The sequence below is a fragment of the Aricia agestis genome, chromosome 16, assembly GCF_905147365.1.
Source record: "Aricia agestis chromosome 16, ilAriAges1.1, whole genome shotgun sequence".
NCBI lineage: Eukaryota > Metazoa > Arthropoda > Insecta > Lepidoptera > Lycaenidae > Aricia > Aricia agestis.
The window spans coordinates 4501454-4525744 of record NC_056421.1 but is presented as its reverse complement, the minus strand read 5'-3'; the positions used below and the strand labels follow the sequence as shown (position 1 = coordinate 4525744).

General features: G+C 38.7%; 1 protein-coding gene across 2 annotated transcripts; it reads right to left on the bottom strand.

The window, feature by feature from the left end:
* Window positions 1–1990: 1990 nt before the first annotated feature.
* On the bottom strand, window positions 1991–23430 carry LOC121734724 (zinc finger protein 37-like). Of its 2 annotated transcripts, none has more exons than XM_042125324.1 (10): window positions 23135–23430; window positions 11396–11589; window positions 10808–10866; window positions 10134–10323; window positions 8472–8842; window positions 7410–7972; window positions 6689–6820; window positions 4977–5125; window positions 2899–2993; window positions 1991–2200 (listed from the first exon to the last, which is right to left on the bottom strand). In XM_042125324.1, exons 1-10 carry the CDS (start codon window positions 23237–23239, stop codon window positions 2004–2006), a joined length of 2055 nt encoding a protein of 684 aa, XP_041981258.1. In that variant the 5' UTR covers window positions 23240–23430; the 3' UTR covers window positions 1991–2003. The 2 variants fall into 2 exon arrangements, with proteins under 2 accessions (XP_041981258.1, XP_041981259.1); XM_042125325.1 differs by having other exon boundaries at window positions 6704–6820.
* Between the last annotated feature and the right edge of the window lie 861 nt (window positions 23431–24291).

Below are 24291 nucleotides of genomic sequence, written 5' to 3'. Positions count from 1 at the left end.
AAAAACAAAAATCTGATCCATTTTTTACTTTTTTACATTCACATTTTGTAGACATAGATTGATTCTGTAATTTTGTGATTTGGCCTATATTTGAAAAGCTTCCAAAAAGAAAAGTGGTTAAATATTCTGTTGTTTATTATAAATTTTTTTACACGAAAATTATGACAAGAAACAATAAACTAAGCAAGTACCTAATTGTAAAGTGCTTAGTTTTTTTTAAATATTTGGAACAATAATTTCCAATGTTCTGTAATATTTTATTGATCTCCAGTAACTTTCACAATGCAAGCAAAAGTTTACTAAATGTAAAAGTGCATGTTGCATCACTCCTATCTATTGGGTAAGTCTTTTTGAGATTGATGTATACTTGCTATGCCTTGGTAATAAAAAAATGATAGTATCACTATCAACTCTACAAACTTTGCTTGTCTGGCACATTGAAAAAGTCACGTAACAGACTCAGATATTGAACCATACAATACATAGTTTTATGCTAAGTACTCAGATATGGCTTTGCTCGATCGAGCAATAACGTCGAGCAAAACCCGCGGCTTGTGATTTCGTCCACACATTCAGCATTGCTCGATAATTTTATTATAAATCGATATTCCATGGAGCCGACTCGATTTGGAGTAAAACTATCGAGCAAAACCGTATGTGAGTACTTAGCATTACACTACATAAATATTATTATTGAGAGGGTTCATTTATTATTTAAGTTCTTATGAGATTAATTTACTTTTGACATCAGGAGAAATTTGCGGTAAACAAATCGCTGAGCGATTATACTTTTCACTTTTTTTTTTATTTCATAATTTACCGATTTTGCTTATAACAATTGAACGAATGCATACTGTCAATATAAATATGGGGTAGAAGAGGTGTTTGTGTTAAAACACCTCTGCTTGTTTTTTTTTTTATGAGGAATAGTAATTAAAAAAGTTTCTTAGTAAATCCTAGTTTGTCCCCTTTGTTCGGACAGTATGCAATTCCATTTGAAGGCTCCACTGCAATAATGATGAATGTCCTAAGTTGCTAATTTTAAGATAATTGGGTTTTTTAATTTAGAATGGTATAACAAAACTTAAAATAATTAAGGATTATTTTGAAGTAAACGCCTGTGACGTTGAGCGTTTTAGCCGTGTAGCCGAAATATAAAAAACATATTTATCATGGGACTACAAGCAATATTGCTAATTTTGTAAATACATTTTAAAGATATTAATTCAAGTGACCAAATGGCATTACTCGTTAAGAATTAAATTTTTTTGGACGTTCATCATTATTGCAGTGGTGAGTGGACCCTTCATTTGGTATATTATTCTCATTCGTAAATACCAAAAATAATATTACTTTGTCCTTATGTCTTGGATTTCTAAAAGTATACTGAATGAAAGATGGTTATCATAGTTATGTTTAAGTTGGGCCTTGTTTTAGCCTAAATTAGTATAAGAACTAAAATGGGGACTACAGCGAGCCTTTAGCGGTGTCTGTGATGTTTACTGAGGCACTAATGTTATTATATTTATATTGTAAAATGATTTTGTACATAATAATTTAATAAAATTGTAAACTTTGGATGTGATTTTCTTTACAATAACCAGCGCGGCGCGGCATTGCTAGATTTTTTTTTTGTGCCAAGTCGGGACTTTGGAACTTTTTGAGTGGAAAAGCGGGATTCTTCAGTCAAAAGCGGGACAAAGTAAAAAAAAGGTATAAAATTAAAAGTTTTTTTAATTTTTATCTTTTTATTTACGTTAAAATAACGTTCACGTGACAATAGATAGCTAAGTAGCCATAGAAAATATCTTCATTACGCACCTTTCTTTCTCAGCTCGCTGCACGTACGTTCGGGCTTTCCCCGAAAAGCGGGACTGAGCCTGTCCCGCGAGGGACATTTAATTCTGATGAAAAAATCGGGACGTCTGGCAACGCTGACAATAACTCACTATAAAATGCGAATGTGGGTAATAGAATAATGACCAAATTGTGTTGGACTATATTCAGTTTATTAAGTTATTTTCTTCTAAGAATATGCTACTTATGATATGATCTTGATAGTTATTTGTTTCTTCATTATTTTGTATGATACTTCCTCTTGTATTTGTATCTTTTTTCATGCATTGCTTCACATGGCCCTTATAGTTAGTTATCGTCACATATTTTTTATGGCAGTATTCGCATTCAAACGGCTTTTCTCCTGAAAGGTATATAATTCGGTTAATATTCGCTGCGCTAGTATAAATTGACCCTAAGTGGCATAGTTATTATTACTTACTGTATCGTGGGAGCAGGCCCGGATCTACTTTTTAAAAAGGGGGAGCAAAATCCCAATTTGCCGCCCTCCAAGCAAAAATAGGTATTTTTTTTTTTACCGCATAATGAGTTCTACGGAACTTTGTTGAATTGAAGTGGCGGTGGTGAGAAGTCACAAGACAAGGGACGCCTCCAAGTCTTTTAACAACAGATATAATTATGCGAAACAACGTTGACTGGGTAGCGCGGTGGGCCACCGGTGGCGCGCGCGGTGGGCCACCGGTGGCGCACGCGGCGGTGAAGAAAGCGGCAAAAGATTGGCAGGTGGCCTCCGGCCGCCCCCCAATCTTTGCCGCCCGGGGCAAGTGCACCCTCCCTAGATCCGGGTCTGCTTGGGAGAGCCATGCTTAGGCACGAATGGGCAGGCTCGACCAGTGAAATACCATAGGCTCACAGAAAACCGGCGTGAAACAGCGCTTGCGCTGTGTTTCGCGGAGTGAGTGAGTTTACCGGAGGCCCAATCCCCTACCCTATTACCCTATTCCCTCTTCTGAAGTTGCGAGTGCCCATGGGCGACGGAAGTTGCTTTCCATCAGTTGACCCGTTTGCTAGTTTGCCCCCTTATTTTAAAAAATAAAATACCTGTATGACTTTTGATATGCTTGTTCAAGGCATCCGACCGCGAGTACCGCTTCAAGCAAATGGTGCAATGATGTGGCTTCTCTCCCGTGTGTTTTCTGAAAATAACAAATTATATTAACGCTCGGTTATCGAGGTGAATTTCTCGTTAGTTTGTAGATTAACTAGTTAATGTGTATTAATTAATGCGAAATTCGTTTATGGCGCGGGAACTTTACATTTTTCCGTGATAAAAAGTATAATATGACCTTTCTCAGGACTCAAAGTATCCCTGTACCAAATTTCAGCAAAAGCGGTTGACCGGTTTGGGAGTGAAGAGGTAACAAATAGACAAACTGAAATTATTGTACCATAACATTTGCCCGCAAGCATTAAGACACAAAATTAAAAACGACAAACGACACATACGAACCGAGGGTTTCTGAGGGATTTTGACTAGTGGATAACTCTACTGTGTTCACGAGCGCTATAGAGTCGGGTCTAAAATACATTTAATTTTGAACGACATGACGAAAACCCAATTTAAGGCGCGGATCCACCGCGGCGCACGCTGTACACGGCCACGCGGTGAACGTTTCCACTGCAGCACACGCTATACAGACACGTTACTCATGACTAGACATCGGATTATATGCATTTGCATACTTGCATATGCAAATGCATATAATGGCACTTTTTAGGCGATAGTGCATATTTTGGCAATTTTTCGTTGATAGTACATATTTCGGTAGTTTTATGCCCTCGTAGTCTCCAAACTAGCTATCATGACATACAGTAAGGCCACAAAACAGAGGTACGATCGATCAAAACGCTTAAAATATGCGGCTTCATCGCCATTTAAAGAATTCAATACAGCGGATAGGTACAATAGCTTTCTAGAAATAACATTTTTCTTTGTAGTTGGCAACATTAGTAAAAAATTTGAATAAAATAGTTACCGATTTATTAAACTTCCATGGGCTAATATTAAGATTGCAATTCGAAATTGTTGGTAGAAAATTATTATTGGTGCTGTATAAAAAACGAAAAATCCTGGATTTGATGAAATTATAAAAAAATTACGCTTTTATTAACGGCTCCGCCGGAAAGCTCTTCAAAAAAATAATAAATTTTAATAATAAGTGACTTTTGACTGTGCATATTTTGTGCATATTTCGGCCATTTTATCGTGCATACTTGCATGCATATTTCGGCACTTTGATCGTGCATATAATCCAATGTCTACTCATGACTATGTACACAATTATTGTTACGTACTTTAAATCCGCTTAGCATCCGTGTATCCCGTGTACAGCATGCGTAGTGCAGCCAGCGTTGAGCTACGTGTGCACTATATTCGAGCAAGTCACGTATGTCAATTCATACGTAATTACGTAGCGTGTCCGTGGGTTGCAGTGGACACAGTCACATAACATATTATTTTGCAAAGCGAATATTGACGCGCGTGCGTAGTCTCTCCGTGCGCTGCGGTGGATCCGCGCCTTTAAACGCACGAAGGCAGTTGGCAGGTGAATGTGCCGAAAGATAAGTCTTAATAAGCTTTTATAACCGCGAGGGCACAGAAGGAGTTTCTTGTGCGATTCCTCATTCGGAAATGAAAGGGTCGACGAGACGACGACACGTTACACGACCTACGTTGTAATTGCGTCGATTGCAGATTTTACCGCGAGTAAACTGTATATAACACGCCACCTCATGTGACGGGTGAGGCTCTGGCTTCTGGTGCAGCCGGTAGTTGGACGAGCTCGCTGCTGACTCATAGCGCGAGTGTTGTGCACTCTAACCCCCTTACTAATAAATGTTGTATAAGCTTTGAATAGTTATACAGTGTTTTGTTCCTGTCACACAAGTGACATTTTTAATTGGATTGAAGAAGACAAAACACTATCCCCCTTACTAATAAACGTTGTTTATGCTTTGAATAGTTATACAGTGTTTTGTTCCTGTCACACAAGTGACATTTTCAATTGGATTGAAGAAGACAAAACACTGTATAACTATTCAAAGCTTATACAGCGTTTATTAGTAAGGGGGTATGTGTATAACATTTGTCGTAACGCGCCAAGAGTAGACTGTATTACCTCATGTGACACGTGAGGTCGGACGTCCGCACGAAGCCGGCGCCGCACAGGTCACAGTGGTGCGTGTAGGCGCGCGCGTGCCGCCGCTCGTGTAGCCGGTAGTTGGAAGAACTAGCGAAGTGTTTGCCGCACGTCGTACACACGTATTTCTGGAAAGTTACATATTTTATATCTTTATTAGCAGGATTAGACTAAAGAGCGGTAGCGTTGAAATTTGCACCGATTGCTCAAATACTGCTCGAGCGGTCGGTGTTTGATAATAATATCAAAGTGCACGGATGTATTGCGGTTAGGAATTTAGTATGAAAACTGCAGATCGCCGTGCGGCAACCGCATCTTATAGTCGAGATTGCAAGATGCGTCTATGAACGGCCTAAGGTCATTTGCCCACAGCCGCCGTCACTCGGACGTCACCGACAACATGTTTTATTGATCTAGCGACCCTTTGCTGCCGCTTTGTATAGTCTGACGTCTGTCAAAAAAGTGAAGAAATTAAAAAATGGCAGCATCGTAGTGTCATCACTTTTTTCTTAGATTGATTTGAAAGGGATGACACTAAGATGTTGCCACTTTTTTCCGATTCCGTGCGGATGTCGCCGCAGAGGCACCATGGGTATCTTTTCTGTATGGCGTGTGACGCCCGAGAGGAGATAAAATGTTTATCTGTAAAACTATGATGAAATTATATTTTTCAGTTTCAGTTAGTTTTAGGATATTGCATAAAAACTTACACTTCAGGAGCCAACAGTGATTAGTATGGCCGACGAATTATTTTATAAATATATTACGCCAACACCAGCAAAATCTCACATTTATTCTTATAATTAACTAGCAGCCCGCCCCTGCTTCACACCGGTATGAAAAAAACACATTTCATTCAAAAACTACAACTTATACAATGTTTATTTGTTTATAAAATGCTATAAAAAGTAGATATACATTTTTTGGCGTTATACATGACTAGCAAGTAGCATGTAATATCCCGTTTTACAATAAAAAAAGGTTTACAACACCTGATAAAAATAAGTCACTTACCTTCCATTTCTGTTTGTACACGTAAATAATCACGTTCGCTGTTGGGTCGCTACTAAAAGAAAAACATTTGGAAACAGACGAAACGACGATAAATTAAATTCATGGCGGGTGGGGCTTGAGAGGAGTCATCAAAGTTCCTGGCGCTAGGCGCCTCAGAGGATTCACGAAATATTTGTTAGCAGCCAGACGCAAAATATTGCAAAAAATTACACCGCACTGAATCGGTTAATTTCTTAACTTTTTTGACAGGCTATAGTAGCGTGCTGCAAAATGAAACCTCATTCTCGGTGGACAAACAGCGCGCCCTACAATATGTGTGTCGCATTTCATTTAAATCTGTCAAAATAGAAGCCTATTCGATGAAAGTAAATACACCTTTTCTTCGTAACAATATTATTTATTGTAAATACAGATTTTTAGGCTTGTATTTGTATGGAAATTTATTAAAAATTATATAATTTATTCATCACAATGTTATTGCTAGTATAATGTAAGTGCAAAATAACGATAAGGGCGCTTCCACCAGAGATGTGTTGCGAGGAATGTGTTTTTGAGAGCCAATAGAATCGCTTCATTGACGTGAGCTTGCCATATCGCTCAGCGCGGCGATGCTATTGGATCTTATAATCCCCTATTAAAAACACATTCCTCGCAACACATCTCTGGTGGAAACGCACCGTTATAGTACATACCGAGCGGACAGCTTTTTGTGGTTTGATGCCAGTATGTGTTGCTGTGTGATTTTCCAAAGAATGTTTACTTGTAAATCGATTCAGAGGGCAGTATTCGCAAGTATAAAATTCAGGCTCCTGAAAGCATAAAATTGTGATTGGACAAATATTCTTCTTTATAAGTTATATCTAAAAAAGATTACATTTTATATGCTAGTTTCTTCCTCTTTAACCTGTTTATATAATTCAGCCTTTTCCAAAGTGGGCGATAACGCCCCCTAGTGGGCGCTAAAGGTCTAAAGGGTTTGGTGTGGGACCAAAAAAAATGGAGGCGTTGTGTAGAGGCTTGGGGATTGTAATTTCATTTCATCTAGATGCATTTTAATTCATCAAGCCCCATACGGTCACCAGTGACCGAGACACAATAGAAATTCTATTGTGTCTCGTTTTTCTATGATCGACGGGTTAAAGAAAATGCATCTATTCCCTCACATTAGTTAAATAAGGAAAAGAAATTAGGTGAAACAATGGGGGCGCTAAAATATAATTTGTTTTCAAAGTGGGCAGTAGACAAAATAAGTTTGGGAACGAGATAAAGTTAGTTAGTTCCCTGGTTTAGATAAAGTCGGCCAAATTAGTGGTTCTGATAGATATTAGATCTAGGATATTTGATGTAATATAAATTGCTTATAACATACTTAACATTAAATAATATCAAAATACTTACAGTGTGTTTTTGTAAATGTTTAACAATACATCGCGGAGATACAAAGTATTTTCCGCAGTAATCACATACATATTCTTTGCGTTTTATCTTCTTCGGTGCAGTAAAAATTTTAGTGCCGTGATATTTTTTACTGTGTATTTTCAATCCTTTCAAATGCTCAAACTGTTTCTTACACATTTTGCAGTAGAAGTTTGTGATATTAAAGTTTTGTATATCACATTTCTTGTTTTCTTTATTTGGTTCTATGTTTTTGCTTATTTTGATACATTTCTTTCCTGATTTCACCGTGTTTCTTACAATTCTTTCTTCGTTTATTGGTATATTAACTTGCAATTGTTTTATATTTTTTACATTATCTTTAACAGTGAACTCCTGTGTATTATGATCGACAAAAAAATCTTTGATATCTATCATATCTTCTTTAACATTATTGTTAAGAAACTCATCTAATATATCGTGACTCAGTTTGTGTTGGTTATTTTCGGCTGCGTCATCTTCTAGCTTGTCTCCGAACAATATATTTGATATGAGTGGGGTCGATGGTGGAGAAATATCACCTCTGACTGAAATTTTAATCAATGCCAACCATCAAAAGTATGCCACTAAGTGGCTGTTAACAATAACAATAAGTGTTAATTAACTTATTCTACAGGTTGTCAGGCTGAACAACGTTATCCTTAACACCATCAAATGAGCCCATCAAAATAAACAACTTTTTCTATGAGAACAATGCTGGGAACTCAAAAAAAAATGCCGTCTTCATACCCATACAAATTGCCCGGATCGGCAATGGTTTTAAGGATAACGGTGTTCACCCAAACAACCTGTTTAGTTTAATAAAACAAGACGTTGTTACGTCTTACAGAAACAAAATAGAGTTGACCCTCAGTATTATACACCTCGATTGTCGGAATCGCAGATACAATAGATTTTCAATTGTTATGCGACAACCGGGTGCTGCTTGGTGATCGATGGGCGAATTAACTTTGTTATTTGCACTAATAATTAATTATTCACCGGAAACGAAACACAAATAGATTGTACTAACCCTAGGCAAATTACCTGTTGGAGTAAGGATTAGGTCCAATGGATAACTTTCAGTGTCTTTTCTCAGTGCACTCTCTAAATTCTTGTCAATAGAGTCCCTATCGCTAGCTTCTTTTTTATCTTCTTTAAATTCATCAGTATCTCCCATAGGTTCATTATCTTCAAAATTCTCTTTAGACTTATCAAGACTCAGATCTTTGAGTGGGCTTAAACTTGACTCAAGTAGCTTTTGCAATGAAATGTCTTTGACTCCGTAGTGGCTATCCAGAAACTTTTCTACGCTTTTAAAGTTGGTGTATTTATTTTGATTCTTCTGATCGGCATCTTTTCTCGGTGTGTAACAGTGGTCTGAATTCGCCAAGCGAGGTGTCGCAAATGGGCTGAAACTAAAACAGTACTTGTTATTGTATGTGAGTCTTATATCTTTAAACGAGCAATTCTTGTATATTATATGTATAATTTATATACAGGGTGCAATTAAACCTTCCTGCCAAATTTTTTCCAGGGCTTAGGTATCATTTTATTATTGTATTTTTTTTTTAATTACATATTTTATCCCATTTAAAATCGTTGCAGAACAGTCACTCGCGGCGCGGGGTAATGAGCGGGGGTGACGCGGGGGAGGCGCGCGCGCGGGGGAACGTCACGCGCGGGCGACGCTTCGTGACCATTAATTGTAGTGTTTTTGGGATAATTTTCGAAAGCTATTTCTCAACATTTTAGTACTGAGTGATTATAAAAGAAAAAATACGTGTATTTTTATTTTTGACAAGGATCAATATATAAAAATTTGACAGGAAGGTTGAATTGCATCCTGTATATAATTGGAATCTCGGAATCGGCTCCAACGATTTTCATGAAATTTAAATCATGAAATTTAGTATATATGGGGGTTTCGGGGGCGATAAATCGATCTAGCTAGGAATCATTTTTAGAAAATGTCATTTTATCCGTGTTTTATCGAATACCGAGCTAAGCTCGGTCAAATAGCTAGTATAATATACAGCTAAATAACGCCCCCAGCGCCATGCGTTTATCGCGCGGGAACCGTATTTTTTTCTAGGATAAAAAGTATCCTATGTCCTTTCTCGGGACTAAAAATCCTCCATAAAAAAATTCAGCAACATTGGTTCAGCGGTTTGGGCATGAAGTGGTAACAGACAGATAAACACACTCTCACATTATAATATTAGTATGGATTGACAGTGAGTAAAATTATTGCAAAGGTTAAAAATGTTTGTGAGTTTCGGGTGCTAAAGTCAAGCTTAAGAGGTCGGGTGCCATCGAAATTCTCATACATACGTAATACCAAAATCATTTTTTCATACGAAAATATTTAACATGTTTGAGTTATTTTTCAGCTTAAAATTATTTAAACACTAAAAAATATTTAAATTGAAAAATAACTCAAACATGTTAAATATTTTCATATGAGAAAATGATTTTGGTACTTATTACGTTTGTATGAGAATTTCTGCACCCGGCCTCTTAAGTTTAATATTGTACTCGTAGCACAGTCTATTTTGTTATTATCAGAGATAGATGTTATTTTATTGTATGTATAAGGTTAAATAAACAAAAACCACCGAGATCTATAAAAGTCTGTACGAGTCAATGTGTCAAAAATGACAAAAAATGTATATTTTATAAAAAAACCTATAAAATTATACAAATTACCTAAAATTGAATGGTATAGAATCTGTGTTTATTGACGCATCATCCTGCAACCAGCACGAGTCCAAGGAATCATCTAATATGTCAGCTTCTTCCTCAATAACCTCTAAGATTATTTTTGCCTCATTATCTGGTATTTCCTCAGGTGGCAAAATATCCGTCATAAAGTTCTGTATACTTGTACATGTTGATTCTGGAACGAGTTTAAAAGATCAATAGATAAAAAGCACGAATAAATAGTCTACTAGCTGTCCCGGTGAACTACGTGTCACTTTAAAACCTTCCCTGGACTTCTACGAATATTTTAAGACTAAAATCAGCCCAATCCGTTCAGCCGTTTTAGAGTTTTAGCGCGACTAACACATTAGAAAATCCATTTTTATATATAAGAAGATAGACAGTATAAAGATTTCTGTTTAATTATTATACACAACTTCTTTTTGTATTATGAACATAAAATAAATAAAAATAAAATAAAATAGACTTTATTTTCTACAACAGTTTTACAAGCATGATTAATAATTAACAATTATATTTAATTTTAAGTAGTAATCGCCTCTACGGCGTAGGCATCTGGTACTTTTGGAACATTGGAAATTTATTAATGGGGCCAGATGTATGTTTTTCACGTGACATTAATATGAATTTAACACCTTTATAAATGTAAATTAATTTACCATTATCATCATCCTTCCTTGCGTTAGCTGGTGTGCTGCTGCCTATCATCAGTGGAAGCCTGAAATTGAACAACATTTGCCATTAAATTCCACCCAAACCCATCAAACCCCAGGCAGCAGCCAGCTGCCGCATAACAATTTAAAATCTATTGTGTTTGCGATACCCACGATGAAGGTGTTAAGAAATATTAAAATTATGTTTCTCACCAATTGGTTGTAAGTATTATTTTTCTTTAAATAAATAAATTTATAAAAAAAATGTCTTTATCCTTAAAATGGTAGTTAAAATGTATAAAATAGTGTGTACTAATAAGTTGGAGTGGAAATATTCAAAATATTAAGTGAATTGTCAAACAATTAACCCATGAACGCCCAAGTGGCACCCGGGTGCCGCATTTAAGCAATTAAAAATCTATTGTGTAGAGTCTGCGATTACCACGATCAAGGTATTAACCAGTGTAGTAACTAAGAACTAAGTGGAAAACAATAAGATATCCATTGCAAGAGATTATTTTCTTATATCACTTATGAAGGTTTTTTTTTAAAGAAAGTTAAAAACATTTTTTTGGCAATGGCAAGAATACCTACCTAAACTTCAATGAGTCATCATTATTTTTCAAATAAGTGCACAAGTCAACGGAGTCTCCATCTTCTTTAATAGCAAAATAGCTTTTCAACTTTTTATCAGAATTTCGGCTGTTCTTCTTAAAAGTACATGCTATTTTCATGCAGCTGTAACATTCTTTGCAGATTTGAAAGGTAATATTGTCGTTTCTTTTAACCTGTAAAATATTTGAATAATATTATATAAGTAAATAAAAAGTTATAACTTCCTAGTTTTTTTTTCTACATTCATTTCCCATGTAAATAGAATACAAATTAATAATAATATCTATGGACGCTTCACACCATGTCAGTCTGGCCCCGTGCTAAGTACCTAAAGGACTTGTGTTACAGGTACCAGACAACGGAAATATATTTAATACTTTTATACTATACATATATATCACCGAACCGGTGGTAGGCAACATGTAGTTCAACATTCTGAAAATATTTGATTCAAATTTATTCAGAAATAAAACAATTTTTATTTATTTTATTTTATTTATTTAAGATTTTTATTATATCATACACATATTTAATACACATCCAGACCCGGGAACTTTGAAAACTCTTTGTTCCTTCGGCGGGATTCGAACCCGCGACCTCCGGCTTGAGCTACCGACGCGCTCACCACTGAGCCACAGAGGTCGCCCTTTAATTGATTAACCGATTCAATGCGGCGCACCTCTTTGAAGACTTTCAGTCGTGGCGGCATACAATTTTCTCGTGACACGTGAGCCGTGTCATACGCCATAGAAGTAGATGACACGGCTACCGTGTCATCCACCACGTTCAAAAAAGTTTATTGTTTTTCTTGGTTTTTACGTGTTTATTAACGTGATTTATTTAATTGAACCCAAACCATTCATGTTAACGGAAGGCTACGTTGTTTTGAGTTGATTTAGAGTAGTTTTATCCTGAAAATGGCAGGTAAGCGAATTTTTTATTCAGATGTTGCAAACCTTTTGTAGGTTTCAAAGTTAGAAAAATGAGTATATTAAATAGATCTGGGTTTCCGATGTAAATTATACGTTCGTAGATAAAGGACTATGAGAAGAAACGTCCCCACCAACCAACAGAGCAGAAACAGGTGTCATTCGAAAGATCTACTAGAATAGAGATTTTTTTTACTATGGCGACATCTGTCAAATACGTGGGGTTACAGTGCAATTCCATCAAACTTGGCGCGGCGTCGTCATCGTGCCATGACACGACGCCGCCACCATGAGACGGTGCGACGCCGCACAGTGTCTCGGTGACGCGAACGGTGCACTGCGCGCCCCTATTCAGGGTGAAACTTCCGAAAAATGGCGTTCCAAACTTAAACGAGGCATGTAAAATACCTATCAAAGTCACGTAGTGGAAATATTGTCAGATTTCAATCAATGGGCCACGGGTGGGCGCACTGTTCGTGGCACCGGAAGTCGGAACACGTGTCACGGTGGCGGCGTCGTATCGTGGCACGGTGACGATGCCCGCCGTGTTTGATGGTGACGCGACCTAATGTTTTATAATAATATATAAACACTGGAAAGGAAAAGTCGCTGAAGCGCCATTTTGTCCACATAGAGTTATTATATATTTGGAATCAGCAGATTTTTCTGCGTCGAATGATCGGGGTTTCAAAGCAATCAGAGTAATTTTGTGGTCAGTTAGCAAAATGAAAATTGGCTTATTTTATAAATCTTTTCACTGAACGACGCTCAAAACGGTCTTTTTTACACCTATGTTGCTTAAGTTATTTTTCCATTAAGTACTTATTTGGAGCATGAATAACACTTAAGCGATTATTCCACTAGCTCGTATTGTTTACTATGGCACATCAGCAATTTTTGCTTTCTCTCAAAAGTTAAGCTATGGCGGTTAAGCGAAAAGGTCCTCTGGTTATTTCAATAAAGATATTGTTATGTCAAAAGTGTCTACTGATAAGATGAAAATGCTGCGTTTTAATCATTTTTACCTGTATTTTTTTAGTTTCTGTGTGACAATAGCGAAAATAATGCTAAATTCAAGACTTTATAAATGGATTTCAGACATTGATTACTGTATCACCCAAATAACAAAGTTCTCCTAAAGTGCACAGTTTATAGGCTTGCAGCACTAGTAACTCTCTCTTGGTAGTTCCAAGTTTTACTACCAAGCTTATAACAGGTGTTGGCGACGCGACCTCCACCGTACTGCACCTTTAAGAAATGTAAAAAAGAAACTAAGTTATGTTTTGTCTATGGCGAAGCGACGCCTCGAAATTCAACTGTTTTTTCGTGGTATGATATAAAAGAGAATTGTCGGCGGATTTTTGTGGCAGTCTATTTTAGTTTTTTCTGAAGTGTACATATTTGTGGTCTTCCGTTAATATACCGTGACTTTACTCGTACATCCAGAATTTTATTATTCCTCCTCCCGTAGCCTACAAAGGCTGGTCTTCGAGCCGCATCGTCTATTTTCTTCGTCGGTAACCAGCACGCGATGTCCAATCCTGCGCCACACGATATGGTACTAACTCATGGCGCGAGGCAGAGGATGTTGCAGAGTCAGTCGGCACGGGAGGAACCTTATGGGGATGTACGAACTACCGGGGACCGCGGCAACAGTCACAGGTCGGAGCCTGTCTGCCGTGGATCCATAAAGTCCGAACGGAAGACTCATAGCAAGTCGTCCAGAATGTCCAGAAATCTCGAGTTCGAGGCCCAAAAGAAGCTCATCGAGCTGGAGGCAGCTGAGGCTTCAGAAGCCCTAGCGAAGGCCCAACTGGAAGCCGAACGGAAAGCCGCAGAAAAATTAGTCAAGTTCCAACAAGAAGTTGTAGAACCAAAAATGGCGGCGAAAATTGCCGCACTTGAAGAGCAATATTCACACAGAAGTGCAAGCTCAGAATGCTCGTCGCTATCAAACAAAGTCGAAGAATGGCTAGAAAACGGCGAACAAAATGTCGATATTGTAAATAATTGTGTAAATAGTAAAAATAATTATTTTCATCGAAGCGTCGACGACGCCAACTTGTCCACCGCGCATGCGCGGAGCGGGCCGGCCGCCGCCGCCGCCCGCGCCGAGCCGATCGAAGTCGCGCGTTTGTCGCCAATCGATGCGAATACACAATCGGGCTTCAGTAAGTTAGCAGAAGCGCTAAAGGAAGTAACTGTGGCCGCTACTACTAATGCCGTGAACGCGGGAATGGTCAGCCGATTGTGTACCCCGAAGGAGCTACCTGCATACTTCGGCGACCCGATGGAGTGGCTCGCTTTCAAACAGGCGTACGAGGAGTCGACGGAGGTCTGCCAGTTTACCGCCAAGGAGAACATGTGGCGCCTGCGAAAGTGTCTCAGAGGAGCGGCCCGAGAGTCCGTCACCGCCCTCCTCATCAGCGCCGCCGACCCCGAGGCCGTCATGTCAACGCTGGAGCTGCAGTTCGGCCAGCCGGATGTCGTCCTGCCTAGGATACTCAACGAGATACGGAAGCTGCACCCTGTGGGCCCGGAGTACCACCGAGACATCGTCAGCTTCTCCATCAAGGTGAAGAACTATGTGGCTGCAGTCAGGTGTCTGTCCCAGGAGGAGTACCTACGCGGAGTGAACATAACGTCCCTAGTGTTGTCTAAATTGCCCCCCATTCTATTGTCCAAGTGGAGTGACTACAGTTATCCCATAATAAGTGTAAATAGTTCCGTGTGTCGACTCGAAATTCTCTCTAATTTCCTCAGTGAAGAGGCCCTCAAGGTGTCCAAAACCTCAGTGTCCCTCTGTGTGTCAAATAACTATTTTAAGAACCGTAAGTGTGAAAAACGTGATGTTTGTACACAGCAAAGTAGGTAATAATAGTAGGTCTAAGTGTAAATATTGTAATATAGGTGTACATAGTTTAACGGAGTGTAAAAGTTTTGTAAGTCGCTGCGCAAATACAGGTGGGAATTTGTGAAACGTCAAGGTTTGTGCTACAAGTGTCTGAACGGCCGCCACAACCGGGAGACCTGCCCAGCAGCAGCGTGTGACGTCGACGGCTGCAACCAGTCGCACCACAGGTTGTTGCACTTCACTTCACCGCAGCATAATGTAAGTACTGCACAGTTGTCTAATGTAGGGTCTCAGGTACAAGATGTCGAAAATATAAACACCTGTAGATCTGAACAAAGTGTACATAGTGTAAATACAAGCAGTACGTCGCAGGAACAAAATGTGTCCAATGTAAATACCTGCAGTACATCGCAATGTCTGTTAAAAGTCGTCCGTGTAAATATTCACGGCCCTAATGGTGCAATAAGTTGTATAGCCATGTTAGACGATGGCTCTAGTGTATCATTAATAAGTAGTGAATTGACAAATAGGTTAGGTTTATGTGGAGATAAACAAACATTACGTGTATGTGGCGCGTGGAATAACACCGCGCTAGAATGTAACAGTACGGTGGTACGGTCGTGTATTGCCGGCTCTTGATATAGGCGAACGCGTTGGCCCAATGTGTAGAACGGGCGTTCGCGCGTTGGCCGTAGGTATTTAGACGTTGGCCGACGCATCTGCGAGCTTGCCGCGCGGGTCGGAAATGTCGGCAAAAGATCAAAGGACATTTGTCGCAAGCTTCGCGCTCCATCCACACATAGGCCGCGCGATCAGTTTGCCCGGAGTTATAATTATGATAATTATTATAATATGTAATAATTTTTGTATGTAATAATTTAATAAATAATAAGTAGGTAATAAAATAATTACTTATATTATTTTAATATTATAAAATATTATGTAAAAGTGAGTTTATTTCTTTGTTTGTTACGTTTTCTCGCCTTTTATTTATTTATTTCCAGAATACTCTTTAAAAACTTTTTCTTGTCCACATTTACAAAGTAATTATAAGCTGTGAATAAATAAACAGCTGCAGCTGTTAGCGACTAAACATCCATTTTGAATCCGTCCGCACATTGGCGCGATCCAAAGCATACTGAACGACCTTCCTATGTGTGGATTACTCACAAACGCCGTTGCAAGCGCACTGCCAACGCGTCTGCAGACGCGTTGGCCAACGCGTTCGCCTATATCAAGAGCCGGCATATCTCGAACGCAGACGTACAAAAGTTCGAATTTACCGCGCGCAGCATAGAAGAGTTAAAGTTACCGGTGCAAAACTTAACGTCTGTAGATTTCTGTAAATATAAACATTTAAGTCAAGTTCATAATAATTTTGCTACCGGAATGTGTAAACCGGAAATATTAATAGGTCAGGATAACTATGATTTGATTTTGCCGCTCAAAATTATTAGAGGCAAACCTAACGAACCTTACGCGACACTGACCCCACTAGGTTGGTGTATTCATGGGTTTGTGTCCAGCTTACCTGATGTGTCCCACTCGGCGCTGCTCATCTACGATGAACCTGTTGTCCGCTCGGCTAGCGAACTTACTTTAAATGTAAATAGTAGCAATAGTAGTAAGATTCCAAAGTCGTTTCCGCGCGCTGTGAATAGTGTAATTAAAGTCGAGAATAAAATAATAAATGTAATTAGTTTGCCGCGTTACTTTCAAAGTGTAAATAGTCCTAGCGGCAATGTACTCGATGCACCGAATAGCGAGTGCCCTCCGTCTCCCCGCGCGCCCCTCGCTTCCCCGCGTGCGCCCGCGCGCGCTCCTGTGTGTCGACCGCTGTCGCCCGGGTCAAGGACACGAACAGCTGACGCGTGTTCTTATGTTTCGGGCGGTTACAATAATTTAGAATTGCATTTATTTTGCGACGCGTCTACTAAGGCTATGTGTGCTGTCGCTTACTGGCGCTGGATGTCTAATAATAATATTCGCGTTGCGTTTATTGCCAGTAAGTGTCGAGTGGCTCCCTTAAAACTTACGTCGGTGCCACGCTTGGAACTACAAGCTGCGCTTCTCGCGGCTCGGCTCGCCGACACTATAGGAAAGGAGCACACTATGAAACCTGTAAATAGATATTTATGGTGTGATTCTAGTACGGTTCTACATTGGATTCGGAACGACGCGCGCTGTTATAAGCTTTTATTGCACATCGTCTAGGGGAGATAGATGAACTAACTAGTATTAACGAGTGGAGGTATGTACCCACCAAATTAAATGTCGCAGATCTGGCCACAAGAGATTCGTGTGATTTTTCCGTTTTTAACGTCGATAGCGAGTGGTTCCGTGGCCCGAATTTTTTGTATAGCGATGAGTCGTTATGGCCAGCAGATTTCTTGGTACCGAGGGTCAATAAGGTAGATCTAGAGTTTGTAAATACAGTCCACATAGTCGAAAACAATCTACCTGCTGTGCCCGATCCGCTGCGTTTCTCATCGTGGCTACGGTTACTTAGGTCTACTTCCCAACACATTACAGTCTACCGCGATTAATTACGGCACAACCTGGACCTTTATACCTCCCTCCAGTCCGCATTGGGGTGGGGCATGGGAGCGCCTCATTCGAACTGTCAAAAGTTCACTTAAAGTCGTATTAAATGAGCGCACCCCCCGTGAGGAAGTTCTACTCACACTGATGGCTGAGGTCGAACAGATAGTGAACGGTCGTCCGTTAACGCATGTGAGCGTGGAGCCAGGGTCGGAGGAGGCCCTCACGCCTAATCATTTTCTTTTAGGTTCGTCGTCAAATTTACCGGTGTTAGGGGAGTTCGACAACTCCGATTTATTTTTACGTAAGCAATGGCGTATAGCGCAACGCCTTGCAGATATGTTTTGGTCTCGCTGGGTAAAGGAGATGCTGCCGCAGCTGATCCCTAGGAGCAAGTGGACCCAGGAAGAGATACCTCTGAAAGTAGGGGATTTTGTTTTTATCGCGGACCCGAATTCTCCGCGAAACTGTTGGTTGCGGGGAACAGTAGAGGCGGTCATGCCAGGGAAGGATGAGCGCGTCAGAGTGGTGGACATTCGCACTAGGGCTGGAATTCTAAGACGCTCTGCGGCCCGCGTCGCACGTGTACCTATGGGCTAGGAGTGCAGCTGTTCCAGCACTGGGGTGGGGAATGTTGGCGACGCGACCTCCACCGTACTGCACCTTTAAGAAATGTAAAAAAGAAACTAAGTTATGTTTTGTCTATGGCGAAGCGACGCCTCGAAATTCAACTGTTTTTTCGTGGTATGATATAAAAGAGAATTGTCGGCGGATTTTTGTGGCAGTCTATTTTAGTTTTTTCTGAAGTGTACATATTTGTGGTCTTCCGTTAATATACCGTGACTTTACTCGTACATCCAGAATTTTATTATTCCTCCTCCCGTAGCCTACAACAGGTTACACGGAGTTCGTTTGGGTTTGTTATAGTAGACGTTCTTATAAGTTGACTTATACGTCGTGTATAGAACGAGATTATAGGCGCAGTACAGGCTAAGATGGCCTATACAAGTGTTTCAAAGGTGTAAATATACTTGATAAAACTTGCTCCAGTAAGTTACACTTGTAATATAGACTACAAGCAGGGCCCGATCTAAGGGGGGGGCGAGCCGGGCATTCGCCCAGTGCGGCGAAAATTCGGAGCGGCAAAATTGACTTCCTATCTTCCAAACCTAGCTATTAGCCATCCACCACTAAGTTCGAGAATTTTACCTTCCAACCTACTTCAAGTTGGATAGTTTTGTCATTATGCCCCAACAAAACTTGTCCATGACTTATATTACGGTTTTCTGTATGTAGGGAGCGGCGAAAATTATCTTTGCCCGAAGCAGCTAAATAGCTAGATCGAGCCCTGACTACAAGAAATAATTATAAATCCGCTATACGGTCATACGCCAATAATAGTAATGTATAGAACGAAATGCACTTAGTACCATTTGACCTTGTTACTTGACCTTATAGTGGTGTACCTATAAGTCAAATTTATGTGCCAATTATATGTGAATTAGTTCTACAGTGGTTTCTTCCCAGAGTGAGTGTACGAGTACTTGGTATTATTGTGGGCACTCGAATGCTGTTATAGTCAAAATTTCTATATAAAGGTTTCTTGAAAACCATAAGTGTCCAAAGTATTCTTTGTGAAGTCCATCTAAGATTTTAAAAAATTATCGCACCTTCACGGCCATTGTAAATACGCCGTGTTCAATGGGCGAACAAAAATTGAGCTGTTAAACACTTGTACGATGTACTTCACCGGAAATAATTACGCGTTTGCCGTTCAAACATGTATGCACGTATAATATGACGTGCGAAATACTTTTTATTTATTTAATATTGCCCGCGACTTCGTCCGCGTGGACTTCAGTTTATAGCGCGCGGTGTCAACAAAATTGGTGTCAAAAGCTTTTTAAAACCCTGGTACCCCTTAAATCAAAATACCCAAAACAGCCGTGTAGTGTGCACATAATATGATTTTTTTTTACTTAATTAAACTTTTTTATACCAAATTTTAAAGCTTATTTAGCGTTACACAACTTAGCTGCATAATGCATTACACAACCTTAGCTTTGCCCAATGCCCATAAACTATTTATTATTGGTAGACTGTTTCTGATATCTATGTTGGTAGGTGAGTTATTTAATAACATGTACAACAATCGAAAGAATCGCAAATATTAACTCAACATGGTACCACCTCTTATAGAAATACATATGAGCAAGCGATAGCGCGATCTAGGCGACTCTTGGCGCCATCTGTTCCAGTTTTTGGAACTAACTTAATTTGAACAAATTTACGCATAAACACCCCCTTACAACCCCTTTTTCCAGTAAGAAGTAGCCTATGTCCTTTCTCAGGCTTTAGACTATCTGTGTACAAAATTTCATTACAATCGGTTCAGTAGTTTTGGCGCTGTTGTTTTTGAATTTGATATCTAAGTTGGTAGGTGAGTTATTAGTTAATAACGTGTACTTATAACAATCGAAAGAATCGAAAAACGCATTTCAAATGGTACCACCTCTTATAGAAATACGCATGAGCAAGCGATAGCGCGATCTAGGGGACTCTTGGCGCCATCTATTTTGAGTTTTTGGAACTAACTTAATTTGACCAAATTTACGAATTTTCACCCCCTTACAACCCCTTTTTCCAGTTAAAAAGTAGCCTATGTCCTTTCTCAGGCTTTAGACTATCTGTGTACAAAATTTCATTACAATCGGTTCAGTAGTTTTGGCGTGAAAGCGAGACAGACAGACAGACAGAGATACTTTCGCATTTATAATATTATAGTATAGATAAACAAAAACATACTAACTAATAAGTATGATTAGTTCTATGTTACAATAAAGTAAAAATTAAAACGCCATCTGCTGAATCGTATTAGAACTAAAATGTTCATTGCATCGATATATTTCTGGATTTTTTATAATATTATACATAAAATATGTTTAAGATTTTTGAAATTTTATTTTAATACACATCCAAGAACCAGGAACATTGAAAACTTTTTGTTCCGCCTGCGGGACTCGAACCCAGGACCCCCGGGATGAGCGCTGGCCACGCACAATGCGAATTCATTTTCATTGCAATCGGTTCAGTAGTTTTGGCGTCAAAGCAAGACAGACAGACAGACAGACAGACAGACAGAGATACTTTCGCATTTATAATATTAGTATGGATAAGCAAGAAGGAATATTTTGGTAGATTTTTCACACAATTAATAACACTTAATACGGTTCCCTTTTTTCTCTCATTAAATATAGCCTATATTCAGCAGACATAGTGTGGATTAAAAAATATGCATTAATACTTCCATCGTGCATCGGCATCGTGGGTATCGCAGACACAATAGATCTTCAATTGTTATGCTGGCAGCCGGCTGCCGCTATTGGAGATTTATAGTTAAAGAAATTAATTAATTATAATAGCAATCAAAAATAATAGTCATTCAAAACTTATTTTAAAAAGTTCTAAAAATATTACTTTCGTAGTCATAACTTTTAAAGCTTTTTTGAAATTAGGATTATAATAATGAAGCACGATAGTCTATATCAAATCAATAAAGCAGCACCCGGCTGTCGCATAACTATTGAAAATCTATTGTGTCTGCGATTCCCACGATCGAGGTAATATTTACGTGGACTCTCCGGGCGAGTCTGTGGCACTGATAATTAAATCTCTCCCCTACCGCACGCACACCCGCGCATCGCGCCTTGACGCCCAATTCGCAACGTGCAGCAGAAATCGTAATATTTTAATTTCGCCATAACATTAAAACCAAACGTCCAATTTTAATCATTCAAAGACCAAATATTATCTACATTAACTGTACTTAGTGATGAAATAATTTATTTTGATAAGGGTCAATAGCATGATTTAAATAAACGCATTTAAATATAGTCCAAAAAAAATTCTAGATTTTTTAATAAAAAAATGGTTATTGTGCCTCACTCAACATAGATAGGTATAGTGTGTCGCGGACTTTTTTGTAGATATTTAAAAGATCTATAATTACTTAGAACATTTTATGCCTCTATCTTTTATAGTTTAGGCAGCGTACGCAAAATAAGTAACTTTTCTGGTTGATTTTTTAAACCTTGCGTCCGAAAATCCCAAATATCTTACGGAACCTTATATTTTTCCAAAATAAAAATTAGCCTATGTTCAGCAGAAATAATGCAGGATTCCAATGGTAAAAGAATTTTTCAAATCGGTCCAGTAGTTTCGGAGCCTATTCGACTCAAACAAACAAACAAACAAACAAACAAACAAAAAATCAAATCTTTCCTCTTTATAATAGTAGTGTAGATTAGAAAATCAAGAGCTTTAAATGTATTTAAATAGCTAAAGAATAGAAAAACAAAAAGCCAATGACAGGTTTTCACCATTAACCATCAGCCTATTGCTGTCCACTGCTGAACGTAGGCCTCCCCCAATGAGCGCCAACCATCCCGATCTTGGGCAGCCCTCATCGATCCGCTGCCAGCCACTTTCTTCAAATCGTCGGTCCACCGTGCTGCGGGACGTCCTACACTACGTTTGCCTAAGCATGGTCTCCACTCTAACACTAGTCTGTTCCATCTACCATCTTCCCGTCTGCAGACATGACGTCCAGCCCACTTCCACTTCAGCGTGCTAATTCTATGAGCGATGTCGGTGACTTTAGTTCTCTGGCGAAGGAATTTTGTCTACCAGAGATACTCTCAACATAGCTCTTTCCATAGCACCATTTCACCATTAGCATTAAGGAAGTGACTAACAAGCAAACATGATTTTTTTAACACTTGCAAACAAAAATCTGTGTAATTTAAAACTTAAATAACGATATAAACCAAATTTTTCGAGGAAGTTAAGGTTAAATTACAAAAAGCGTGATGCTTAAGAAAATATATCCAAGGCACTAATTCCTGGCTTCAACAAGAAACTATTAGAATTAGTGCTCACCTTGGGTAGGAACCAATTAAGAATACACGTTAAAAACATGTATGACACGGCTCCCGTGTCATCCGCACTGAATCGGTTAAGTAACTTTTGATCAGGTTTTCTTTTTTATACATAGAGATCACGTCAATCAAGTCATCAAAGTTATCATAGTTAGATAAACTAAATTCTATTAAAATACCTTATTTATATTGAATTTAGAAGAATTGTCTTGGGGCATGTAGCATGACAGTCTGTTATAGAGAACTGTAGTGTTTTATGTAAGTAATTACTTATGCTTTTAATATTTTATATTTTTATTTATTTATTTATTTAATTCAGGCATCTTGGCCCATATTATAAATACCTTATAGACTAACATACATACAATTATACACTAAAACTAAGCGTCTAAGTACCTTGAAATACAAAAAATAGGCATTTATGAAATAATTAAATATTAAATATAAATATTTTTACCTGTAATCCCGTTGAGTAAACAAATAATCTTCGATTTTTCTCACTATATTGGAGTAAGGAGGAATCATCAAACTTTACCAAGCAGGCCCTACAAAAACCTTCCATAATTTTGAAAATGGTTGACTTCTAAATGCTCTAACCAACGATATCAAAATATATATACGTTCTAATTCTATGGCTCTAACTGATAAGAGCATTAAGCCAATGATTCAATCCATAAAACTTTTGACTGAGTTTTATTAAAGTTTTACAAATAAATACGATGCTAAAATTCCAAAATAATATCGGATCCCGCAATTTTTGTGGATTGTTGTGACATTTAATCTTCTTCTTCTTCTTTTTTAAAAAATGGCCTCCCAGGAATAGCCAGTGTCAGTAAAAGTCATGACAGGCGGGAAAATTTTCTAAACGCAAATATAGTTAATCTAAACTAAACTAAAACCAGCGAACTCGCTTGTAGCTCACAACTTCCTAAGCAATAGAGTTGTGCAGACTTGGAATTTTCCGATGATGTTGTATCTGCACCAACTGTTAACAGCTTTAAAAATAGACTTGACAAATGGTTGATGACAAATAAGTCCTGCAAAAGAAATTAATAACGAGTGTGTGAATTACAACACTGTGTGATATGGTCATTATCAGATAAATGCTGCTAGATCATTAACAATAAATAAATAAATTTTCGATACATGCACGACGTCAATTTCAATTTATTTAGGTAAGACAAGACGCAGCACGTTCGTGACTGCGCTCGATGCAGACTAAACAACAGACGGCCCACTTGGGCCGTATTTGAATCTTCACAACGCCCGCGGTAGTAACATATTATCTGCTTTGAGTTTTTCATCATTGCATTTATAAACATAAATTCGTGTAAATAAGGTTTATAGGCGTGGGTGCCAGATTTAGTACTGTGAACTACCAAAAGGGATGCGCCACTGCCGATGCCGGTAGGCAGAAAATGAGAACTCAGGGTGTGGTTTCAGTTTGTTACAGTAGTATTTAGGTACACTTTACAGTATACAGTTACTACGATAAAGATTAACACAAACGGAAAGACGATGTTGCTTGCGGTGCGAGCGTCGTGTGTATTGCGCGGGAGACTGAAAAGTACGTACGCGCAGTCTCACGGCTTCGGCGAAATCCACTGAAAACAA